The following is a 12,621-nucleotide window of genomic DNA, read 5'->3' on the forward strand; positions in this document are numbered from 1 at the left end:
AAACTGTCCTCTTCAGAACCTTCAGCTTAGAAAAAGATATCTGGAGAACAAACCACAGGGTGTTAGTTTCCCCGAAAGATATCTTGACTGCAGTCATTTTCACAGTGTGGTCCCAGACCTGTAGCATCAGCATCACCTTGGGACCTGTTAGCAGTTCCACTCCTCAGACCCCATCCAAGGCTTAGTGAATCAGGTGCTCCTGGGTGAGGCCCAGGAATCTGGGTTTGTAACAACCTTCTGAGTGATGCTGATGCATGCTCAAGCTGGTTACAACGTGAGAGCCATTGGTCTCATAGTCCTCCTCCTCCTCACTCAGTACGTTTTGCGGACTCTCATGATCCTTCTACTCCATTTTCTTCTCTCCATCCTCTACCCACCCCAGTGCAGGTCACCACCCACCTGCAAGAGCCTTCCAGTGGGTGTCCACAACTCTAGTCCACAGCCCCCTAATCCAGTCTCCACTTAGAAGCCAGAATAATCTTTTGAGAGGCAAAAAAAAAAAAAAAAAAAAAAAAAAAAAAATGGCCATGACTGTTGATATGGTTTGGCTGTCCCCCGACCCAAATCTCATCTTGAATTGTAACTCCCACAGTTCCCACGTGTTGTGGGAGGAACCCCGTGGGAGAGGACTGAATCATGGAGGTGGGTCTTTCCTGCGCCGTTCTTGGGATAGTGAATGAGTCTCACAAGTTTGGATGGTTTTAAAAATGGGAGTTTCCCTGCACAAGCTCTCTCTTTGCTATCCACATAAGATGTGACTTGCTCCTCCTTGCCTTCTGCCTTGACTGTGAGGTTTCCCCAGTCACGTGGAACTGTGAGTCCAATAAACCTTGTTCTTTTGTAAATTGCCCAGTCTTGGGTGTGTCTTTATCAGCAGCATTAAAACGGACTAATACACCAGTTTCTTGCTTATATCCCTGCAATGCCTCCTAATTTTCCCCAGTTCAAGCTCATTAAAGGGTTCTACCAGCCGGGCGTGGTGGCTCATGCCTGTGATCCCAGCCCTTTGGGAGACTAAGGCAGATGAGTCATCTGAGGTCAGGATTTTGACCAGCATGGCCAGCATGGTGAAACCCCATTTCTACTATATATATATATATATATACACACACACACACACAACACATATATATATATATATATATATATATATATTTATCAAAAATTAGCTGGGCTTAGTGGCATGTGCCTGTAGTCCTAGCTACTCCGGAGGCTGAGGCAAGAGAATCACTTGAACCTGGGAGGCGGAGGTTGCAGTGAGCCAAGATCACACCTCTGCACTCCAGCCTGGGTGACAGAGCGAGACTCCATCTCATAAATAAATAAATAAACAAATAAACAAATACATACATAGTTCTACCTCCACCTCCTTAGGTCAGCTACTTCTCCACCAAGTCCAACAAAGTATAAAGAGAAGGGTGTTTCTGGTCTATTCTAAAAAGAGCCGCTTCCCATTACACCCCAATGGAAAATAGCTTAGAATAAGAGTCACACTGATAGAGGTTCAAACTGCAGCTCTACCAGTGAATAGTCATATGACTGCAGACCAGCAAGACTTATCCTTACTTAGACATCATGTCCTCATTTCTAAATGCGGAAGACAATGCCTACACAGCCTTATCATCAGAGAATTAAATGATAAAATGATGTAAAGGGCCAGTCCTCTGGCACATAGGGAGCTAATTAATTAATGATACCTGCCACCTGGTCTGGTCACCCAGCTGGGTTAACTCACAGACTCAAGTCGACCAACTTCTTAACCCTCTCTTCTCGCCACGCTGTCCCAGGAAAGCTGAAAATAGCATTCTGTTCTCTAAAAGGCTAATCATTCCCAAGACCCTTGGCCAATAACTTCACTATTTTATCTCTCCCTCAGAAGCTGTGTTCTTCTCCCACCTCGCCCCCATTAATTTACCTTGTGTTTTGCCATTTGCCATTGCAGCTTTCTGAGAAAAATTAACACATTTCACCTTACCTGGCATGATTTCTCATAGTGATGTTTTCCATCAGGCAACAAATATGGGAAGTGAGGGGTAGCACGTTGTCCAACAATTGCTAGATGCACACACACACACAAACACCTACACACTGGAACTTAGACGGACTTGCAGATGCCACCCTATGCAGACATACATGTGCACAGGTCACACAGACACCAGGACTCTCTATCCCTTCATTATTTAATGCTAAATTTGACAACACCTGGACGAAAGAGCTAGAAAAAGCCGTACAGTACCTTTTGGTGACTTAAGTGTCGATACTGCCCAGTCACCATCAGAACTTCCTAAAAAAATAACAATCAAGAGATGCCGATGATCTGTTTGCAGGGCACCCACGTTCACTATGCCCTCACACCCAGGTGCTGTTGGCTGCCCCTGCTGCAGCCTCCAAGCAGGGGCAGGCCTCAGGGGACCCAGTGAACAGGGAAGGGAGCCACGTGTGAAAACGCAGCTATGTGTGTACCTCTTTCTGCAAGGCCTTGAAGCAACATCACGTTAACACCCAACAGAAGATCAAAAGAAGCCTCCTGAAAAAGGCCTAGATATGTTCAGTTATGTAAGGCAGAAAGAGAATTCTTAGGTGGAAAATCTGGCTGTAAATTTCAACCTGCTTAGAAAAAAAGGAAATTTTGAGTTATATGAGCTCATCTTAGCTCAAGACTACACTCTGATGACAAGAGGTAGATTTTGATCGTGTTCCACTGCGATCCCCCTCTCCTGAAAAGGGGCACATTATTAGCCCCAGATTCAAGGTTGGGACAGGCTCTACTAACTGCGACTTTAAATGCTGGGTGACAGGCCCCGTGGGGTTGGGGCTACCTTACCACAGTAGCTAATACACAGTCTGTGTTTGGAAAATATGACTGAATGAAGGAATGCATTCAATTTTATCCAGAGTCACCCTTTCTAAGGTAGGGAAATTCTCCTAAACAGTAACGAGATCAAGCTTGTTATCTGAGAATCCCATAATGAGTAATACATTGCTTTATAGAACAGGTGTGTGCCTGGAGTTTTCATTATAAATCAGTTTATCCGAATTGAATTCCCTTTCAGATGTCCCGAATGAGCCCTGGGGGATCTAACATTATTAACAGAATTCCATAATGACTCCTTTCATAAAATAAAGGATACTGAGAATTGGCCGAGGCTATACCCAACCCAACCCGCCCCCTTCCCCCCGTCCCCCCGCAACCTCGCATCTTCTTTGATAGTTCTTCTCTGTAAGATTGGGTTTTACTTAAAGTGGGGCAAACCTACCCACGAGACCTCTCCTCATTGGCTGGAGACGTGGCCAATCAGCGTGTGGTCCTAGCTCTTTCCTTTCTTAGGCATCTACCTGGAAAGACCAAGTCCTCAACAGTTTGGCACCATTTCCAGAGATATATCAGGCTGAGTGAAGGCGCAGGGAACAGTCTGTCATCTGAACGATTACAAAGCACAGATCTAGCCCCATTTAAACATTTCTGGCTGGCTTCCCCAGGCGTGCCAAAGGATGCTCAAATCGCCACATCCCCCCCGTGGATCCGAAATGTACACCCCTCATCACTCACAAGAGAGACAACCGGAGCAACAGAAGAGTGAGGAAGTTAAAACTGAGTCGGGCCTGCCCAGGATGACTCGGTTCTCTTCTCCCTCATAGCCAGGGTCATCTGGAAATAGTGGTGCGACCCCAGTTCTTCCTGTGTGGGTGGCCACAGGCTGACCGAGCCACTAAGTCGCTGACTCCAGGGAAGCCAACTCAACCCCTAATCAAATCCATCACTGTTTGCCTTGAAGGCAGGAACCATTCTTTTGTCACCTCTGTCCCCATTACCTCAGATAGGGCTTAGCTCTTGCAATAATGAATTTTCATTTATACGTTCATTGACAATAGGGCATTTAATAAGATGATGTATAGGCTACGGAACATGTAGTAAGGCTCCACTGTGCACTTGGTCGCACTCATGGATATTAGAAAAATACTTCGAGGATGAAAAATGCTCATTAAGAGGAAGTAGACCTAAGTTATTAAAAGGAAGGAGATATGAGGGAACTTTCAGTGTGACGAAAACATTTCTCATTTTTATTGGGATGTGGTTACCCAAGTGTATGCTTTTTGTGTTTTAACAATCACACTATTGTAAAATTATGAACTGTGTATTTCACTGTATGTAAAATATACCGCCAATACCGCATACCTCAAATACACTACACTTCAATTATACTCAGCATCATAGGGAAACTTGTACTTTCTTTTTTTTTTTTTTTTTTTTGAGACAGAGTCTTGTTCTGTTGTCCAGGCTGCAGTGCAGTGGTGCAATCTCGGCTCATTGGAACCTCCACCCCCACTGCCCCCCAGGTTCAAGTGATTCTCCTGCCTCAGCCTCCTGAGTAGCTGAGATTACAGGCGAGCACCACCACACCTGGCTAATTTTTGTATTTTTAGTAGAGATGGGGTTTCACCATGTTGGCCAGGCTGGTCTCGAACTCCTGATCTCAAGTGACCTGCCCACTTCGGCCTCCCAAAGTGCTAGGATTATAGGCGTGAGCCACTGTGCCCAGCCAAACTTTTACTTTCAAACAAAAAAAGTGATGAGTACCTTAGTAAGCTCTCCTTCCCCTAGAAGAGCAGGGGATAGGCTTTCCCAACTTTTCTTTTGCCTGGTTACATACTTTAGATGCCAGAAATTTCTCTGCAGAAGACAGCAGAGTTTCATGGAAAGAACATAGGATTCCAAGTCAAGCACTCTTGAATATGAGTCTTAGCTCTGCCATTTACTAAAAGTGTGGATTATGGGGAAATAACTATGCTAAGTTTGTTTCCCCTTCTGCAAAATGGGGGGACTCACAGCCCCCTCAGAGGCGTGCTGTTCACGAGTTCAGTGATGTTAGCCCCCTTTCTGCCCTAACTTCAAAAGAAATTAAACTAGTAGAGTCCAATCCATGGCCAAGTGCCTCATGTATGGCTCTTAGGGTTTTCACTCAGGATTCCAAGAGTAAAGAGGGAATTCCTGCCATATTGAAGTATATTGTTGCGTCATTTGAAAAAGCGCTATTGGAAAACGCATTGTGATTCTGGCCAAATAGTCACTCATCTGTCAAATAGCAACACAGACAATTTTTTAAAATAAAATTAAATTTTTGAATTAGAAATGAAGGCACACAGCATTTTATCAATGATGCTGGTACATCCTGTCTCTTTCTTATACTCAGTAGCCAAGGTTGCATTGAGTCATCTTAAGGGCACATAATCAGGAATCTTTGGTCACCTAGGAGATCAATAATCAGAAACCTAGAGGAAAAACTGGACAAGACTGGACAAGGGGCTAATGAAAGATAAATGTCAATGTGCAGGCAACTTTCTGTTTGCAAAGCCCATCAGGAATTACATGAAAGGGTGATCTTTTCCAGTTGGAAGTACCAATCATCCCTCTCTGAACCACCAAGTGAGCATTAGGGATTTTTTTTTTTTTTTTTTTTTTGAGGCGGAGTCTCACTCTGTTTCCAAGGCTGGAGTGCAGTGGCACGATCTCTGCTCACTGCAAGCTCCGCCTCCCGGGTTCACGCCATTCTCCTGCCTCAGTCTCCCGAGTAGCTGGGACTATGGGCGCCCACCACCACACCTGGCTAGTTTTTAGCACAGATGGGGTTTCACTGTGTTAGCCAGGATGGTCTCCATCTCCTGACCCCGTGATCCGTCCGTCCCGGCCTCCCAAAGTGCTGGGATTACAGGTGTGAGCCACCACACCCGGCCTAGGGATATTTTCATAAAGACATCTGTCTTGCAAACTTTGGCCTATGAAGAACCACAAGGTAGGCTCCCATATTGTAACCATATGGGCACCTCAGGCCAGGGAACTTGTATGCTTAACTGGATTTTCAGGTTACATTTTTGGTTCTGTCTATAACAAGACATACTTCTCAACCTCGACATTGGTAGGAAATGTTTAAATCCACATTACATTTTTGCTTTAGTAAGGAGAGTCAATTGAGTGAAACAGAATATTTCTCTGATGAATTGTATTGAAACATAATATTTCTCTGATGGATAGCATTACAGTATCTATATGCCTGGGCATCGACCTTTATTGTCCACCCTGAAGATGGGGAACTTGAAGAGGTCTGGACTGATTCTTTGAGGGTCCTTAGGACAGTTTAGAAAAACAATTTTTTTGTTTGTTTGTTTGCTTGCTTGCTTGCCTGCTTGTTTTATCAGATCTCCGGCATGAGTTAATTTTCATTTATGTCTTTCCCATCAGACCAGAGTAAAAAATATGGAACCAACCCTTTCTCCCTCAAAATGAAATGTGGGCAATTGCACGTTAATCCAGGTACCAGTGTATCTCGGAGATCAGGGGAAAATCCTGACCACAGATAACTCTGGTATGGGTTTTTAATATGCTGCAGGATTTGCTGAGGACTGACATGAGTCAGGCTAAGAACTTTACCCACACTATGTCATCAAATTTTCGAAGCCATTATCTGTGTATTATTATTATCTCCATTTCACAGAAGGGGAAACTGAGACCTGAGGAAGTTAAGTAATTTCTGCAATTACTTGGTAAATGTCCAAGCTGGGTCTTAAACTCAGCCCTGACCAATTCCAGAGGCTATGCTATATTCCGCTATCCTGCTGATTCTCTCAGACCCCTCTCAGGCTAGATGAGTTGCTTCTCTTAGGGCATTATTCACTAGTTTTACAAATAGGTGTTGGGAGTCCTTACTAAGCACCCCACATGACATTAGGCACTGGGGATACATTGACGAATGGGATAGACTTGGTTCTTGCCTCAGTGGGACTTGCAGTCAAGGGAAACCAGACTTAATGTTTGGAGAATAAATGAATGAACTGAAGGAATAACTCAAAGTCATCATCCCTTCTGGTACAAAGTGCTATATGGTTTAGCCCCTGACACTTCCCTAGTGTGTGCTAATATTTTACCAAGAGCTGGGCAGTGAACCCCTTGGGAACAGAAACCATTCTGCAATTACATCCCATGTATGACTAGCTGGTGCATGTCCAAATCTCTCAATAGGAGAATTGCTTGAACCCAGGAGGCGTAGATTGCGGTGGGCTGAGATCGCGGCATGGCACTCCAGCCTGGGCGACAGGAGCGAAACTCCATCTCAAAAAAACAAAACAAAACAAAACAAAAAAAGAAAGAAAAAGAAGAGAGGTCCCTTTAAACATGAATGAGGGTGATCCCAACAAGCAAACAAAAATAAAATATAACAAAATAGAAAGGAAGGCAGGTTTGGGGAGAATTTGTCTCAGGAACAACCAACATTACCATCCTTTATTCAAACCTTTTTTTCCCCGAGTTGGCGGGAAATGAATGGGACATATTTAAGGCATTCTAACAACTAGAATGAGTAGAATTATTTAATTTTCTAATTTTAAAATTAAAATGGAGCTTGGACATCTTATAGTTCAGTTTTCTCATTTTTCACAGGAAGAAGCTGAAATCCAAGAGCTTCATTGACCTGCTCAAAGTCATATAGCTAAGTACGGTTAGAGTCTGAGTGAGACAGAGCCTCTGATCATCTACCCAGTGCTCTGGATATTAAAGCTTCCCAGAGAAATTTATTTTCCAGAAGTATTTTTGAGCTTACCAGTTAACCCTAAAGATTGTCTAACCTCTCCTTATTCTCTGGATTGAAATATTTAGAAAATGAATATGGTTATCGGAGGTTGCAGAACTTTCAACGGCAAACCATTTTTAAACAACTCCTCTCCTGGATGGTAATGAGTTCATTAATAAAATGTATTTCATCATTCACACCATGATCACATTATGCTTTAACAAAGAACCCTTGAAAGAACATTTATTATGGGATTTGCATTTTATTTGCTCAGGCAGATGCTGGATTCCTGGCTAACACATTGAGTCAAGCAATCCCTCAGTCTGCTCTGCATTGGCCCTTCAGATTCACAAGACTGTCTGTGTCTCAGGGAAAGCCCTGAGAACTCTCACAATGCTCAGAAAAACAGGATGAAGAACAGGAGGGGGTACATCAACCACCTCTAGGACTGGGGAAGGTGCCCCATGTGGGATGCTTCAGAGTTTTCTAGGAGGTATAAGGGTGCTTCCCTACAACCAAGCTATTCTTTTTATTCTTGTCAAAGACAAGCTCATTCATTCATTCAACAAACATTTCAGGAGTTCCTGATTTATGAACAGAGGGTTACTCAAAGAGTGTAAAATGATTTTCACACTGAAAATTTAATCCCAAATGCACTGCAGACATTTGCTGTGTAGAAGAGCCCCACAGAAATCTTGGAGAACATCAGGGAATTCCTGTTGGAATATCCCTCTGCTATTTTCCCAGAGAGCGACTGGGTGTCAGACTGGAATGCAGTGGCACTGTCTCGGTTCACTGCAACCTCCACCTCCCAGGTTCAAGCGATTCTCATGCCTCAGCCTCCAGAGTAGCTGGGATTACAGGCGCCCACCACCACGCCTGGCTAATTTTTGTATTTTTAGTAGAGATGGGATTTTGCCATATTGGCCAGGCTGGTCTTCAACTCCTGGCCTGGTCGATTTTGTAAATGTCTAAAGAAGAATACAATAAAATGGCATATGTTAGATGATAAATAACATCTATCTAACATCTATCTGAGCCTCCCAGGAGGCTCAGAAAGGGAAGTGAGCCACCAAATAGCATATGAAGGCTTCCATAGTTACATTGTCGAAGATGCCGTGACTCTTGCTCTCCTAGGTAACAGCCCTCATCCCTTCCCAGTAATACGGAGTATATTCGAATGTGGTTGGGATGCATATGCTGTGCAAACAGGGAATACGGAATAGAAGGAATCTGTTGTCATGGGACATAATGAGGGTTGAGCTGGGTATAGAAATTCAGTGTGAAACATGGGTAACCAGTATGTAGGGTCTTACAAGACTTCAGATTTAGAAAAGCCTGTGTCAGTTTGAACATCCTGTGTCCTTGGTATTATAAATTTGGCTCAGTCACTATTTGAATGATTCCATCTGGAAATCCTAAGAGATCAGGGAACATGAATTCCCAAAGATAGACTTCTGGTACAAACACTCGCTAAGCACCTAGTAAGTGCCTGGCCCTATGCTAGGCACCAAAATGCTTGTTTTGTGAATCTGAAGTGTGTTGATTATGGTTACTGCAGGCATCTTAGACACATGGTTGTGTCAGTGCTTCGGGTTCTGGTGTTAGTTTATAACAGGATTAGCATATTTCATACTGAAATCAATCAGCAAGTATCTCCCATCCCATCTCCATTGAGGGGCTTGGCAGTGAGGGGAGAAAAAATGATGAACAGTTGATAATAAAAGAAAGTACATGGTTTGTAGGGTTTTCTGCCTGCCCAGAGTTTTCCAGGAGCCAAAACTATGTGGAAATAGATAAATAAATAAAGTTTATGAATAACTAAAGAGTAGAAGGACCTCTACCAATAAACGGGATTCCACTCAAAGTGAATTGTTCTAATGCTTTGGAGCTTCTGACAGTCAATTCGGCTGGGAAGGTGAGGATTCCATATTGGAAAAGGAAAATGTTTAAGGAATCCTTCCTGGCCAAATGTGGTGGTTCACGCCTGTAATCTCAGCACTTTAGGAGGCCGAGGCAGGTGGATCATTTGAGGTCAGGAGTTTGAGACCATCTGAGCAACATGAAGAAGGCTTTAAAATCTCTACTAAAAATAAAAAAAAAAAAAAAAAAAAATTAGGCCTGATGGTGCACACCTGTAATCTCAGCTACTCGGGAGGCTGAGGCAGGAGAATCGCTTGAACTCCAGAGGCAGAGGTTGCAGTGAGCCAAGATCACACCATTGCACTCCAGCCACAGTGACAGAGTGAGACTCTGTCCCAAAAAGAAAAAAGAAGACCTTCCTATGATATCTGAGCATGCTCTAAGATGGAAATCAGAAAAGGATTCATCCATGGGGCTACTAGAAACAGGACCAGGGAGCTCTGGAGAAGGGAGGTGACAAATATATGTTGAGTGAATGTCCTTTACCAGGCTACAATATAAGTCATCACAGGCATCCTTAGGCCCATTTTACAGATTACAAGACTGAGACCTTAAAAAGGGGTTAAGTGTTACCCAAGGCTACACAGATAGTAAGTAGTAGGGCTAGGATTTGAACTCACATCTGTTTGGCTCCTTCTAGCTCCCCAAGGAATAGACTCAGAGAAGGAACAGGTAAAGTAGAAAACCTGGCTTTAAAATCTCTCCTCTGAGACAGGGAGAGAAAACAGAACTCACAGCACATAGTGAGAAGGAAAGGAAAGGAAGGGAATTTCCCCCACGTATTAACAATGCACAGGAATGTAAAGAACAATTAAGGTCATTAGAAGAGGAAATTCAGAGCAAGCACTTGAAACAGGATTTGGATTTCCTGGATGTGGGGCTGATGAAGTGGTTTTCATGAACGGCTGTCACCCGTGGCTTCACACTAGAAACAGCCACAGAGTGCTTTAAACATGCGCATGTCTGAATCTTATCTTCAACCAGTTCAATTGAAATCTCTATGTGTGTGATGTTCCCCTTCCCGAGTCCAAGTGATCTCATTGTTCAGTTCCCACCTATGAGTGAGAACGTGCGGTGTTTAGTTTTCTGTTCTTGCGATAGTTTGCTGAGAGTGATGGTTTCCAGCTGCATCCATGTCCCTACAAAGGACACAAACTCATCCTTTTTTATGGCTGCATAGTATTCCATGGTGTATATGTGCCACATTTTCTTAATCCAGTCTGTCATTGATGGACATTTGGGTTGGTTCCAAGTCTTTGCTGTTGTGAACAGTGCCGCAATAAACATACGTGTGCATGTGTCTTTATAGCAGCATGATTTATAATCCTTTGGGTATATACCCAGTAATGGGATGGCTGGGTCATATGGTATTTCTAGTTCTAGATCCTTGGGGGAACATCACACACCAGGGCCTATCATCGGGAGGGGGGAGGGGAGAGGGATTGCATTGGGAGTTATACCTGATGTAAATGACGAGCTGATAGGTGCTGACGAGTTGATGGGTGCAGCACACCAACATGGCACAAGTATACATATGTAACAAACCTGCACGTTGTGCACAAGTACCCTAGAACTTAAAGTATAATAATAATAATAAAAATAAAAAAAAGAGAAATCTCTAGGGTGGGCCTGGGGCATCCTTATATTTTACCTGCTTTCCAGGTGATTCTAGTAATTGGCATCCACATGTGAGAACCATTGATTTAGGGAACCCTGAGGTTGCCACAGTCAATCAGGAGTCAGGAATCGCTTTCTGTGGCTGTTGCTTCTATCCCATAGAACTCTTTTATGAGCAAACTGTTCAGGAGCCTCAGTCACTGTCAGGGTTACTATCACACCCCCTCATGTTTAAATTGAAGAATGGACTGAAGGAATCAGGGCAGTGGTGGAAGCAGTGGCTCTGGAGTGATAAAAATAGAGTTCAACTCTCAGCTCTGTCACCCACTGCTGCTTGACTTGGGCAAGTTATATTAGCCTCTTAGAGTCTCAGTTTTCTAATCTGGCAATTGGGATAATCACTGTGTCTTCACCTTGGAATCACTATGAGAAAACAAGGGTTCAATTCAATGTCTTGCACTTGGTAAGAACTCAATTAGTAGTAGCTCCAGACTGCCCACCCCAGTAAATATTTAAATCCTGAAGAGCAGAAGTTGCCTGGGATAGGAATGTGCATTGTTCACCAACTTCTTAGAAATGGGATGGACTATGCAGCTGAAGGGTGTTACCCATATCCACCAAAGTGTAAGGCATTTCTGAGATGGAGAGACCTAGATTATATGTCAATATTCCCTGATGATCAACTAGGGTAGATGGAGATGGTAAACGTGTTAAAGTGTCAGTGGGACCAAATGAGCATCCAGGTTCTTCTCCCCAGGAAATAGCCCTCACCGCACATGTGCCCCTCGTCCAGCCACCCTACCTTACATGGCAATGTAGAACTTGTTCTAGGTCAGAGAAAGCAGCTGAGGTCTCTGGTCCTTAGAAACCTGGGTCCCAGGTAGAGAGACCCAGAAGATGAGTAGATAGATAGATAGATAGACAGACAGATAGATAGATAGATAATAGGTAGATAGATAGATGATAGATAGATAGACAGACAGATAATAGGTAGATAGATAGATGATAGATAAATAGATAGATAGATAATGGGTAGATAGATGCTAGATAGATAACAGGTAGATATATGATTGATGATAGATTGATGATAGATAAGTGGATAGGTAGATGGATGGAAGGATGGATGGATGATAGATAGATAATACATAGGTAGGTAGATAGATGGATAAGTGAATAGGTGGATGGGTGGATGGATTGATAGATGATAGATAGATAGATGATAGGATAATAGGTAGATAGATAGATTCAATAGATAACAGGTAGATAGATAAGTGAATAGGTAGATGGATGGATGATGGATGGATGGATGGACAGACAGATAGATAATACGTATCTAGGCAGATAGATAGATGGATAAGTGAATAGCTGGATAGATGAATGGATGGATAGATAGAATGGATAGGCAGACGGATGGATGAATGAATGGGTATACAGAGATAGATAGATAGATAGATAGATAGATAGATAGATAGATAAATATACATATTTATAGACAGAGAGTGAATGAAAATGAGATAGA

The 12,621-nt window shown here is 43.1% G+C and overlaps 1 protein-coding gene across 2 annotated transcripts in view; it reads right to left on the reverse strand.

Moving 5' to 3' along the window:
- The window catches only part of SHISA9 (shisa family member 9), a 339,509-nt gene that overhangs the window by 22,312 nt on the left and 304,576 nt on the right, over positions 1 to 12,621 (reverse strand). Inside the window, exon 4 of one of the 2 annotated variants that reach the window (XM_050774101.1) lies at positions 2,237 to 2,284. The exons of the other annotated variant lie outside the window; for it this stretch is intronic. Within the exon in view, the coding sequence (XP_050630058.1) occupies positions 2,237 to 2,284 (48 nt within the window). The remainder of the gene's footprint in view (positions 1 to 2,236; positions 2,285 to 12,621) is intronic. 2 annotated transcript variants of the gene reach the window in all.

This window comes from Macaca thibetana, chromosome 20 (assembly GCF_024542745.1).
Source record: "Macaca thibetana thibetana isolate TM-01 chromosome 20, ASM2454274v1, whole genome shotgun sequence".
In the NCBI taxonomy this organism is placed as follows: domain Eukaryota; kingdom Metazoa; phylum Chordata; class Mammalia; order Primates; family Cercopithecidae; genus Macaca; species Macaca thibetana.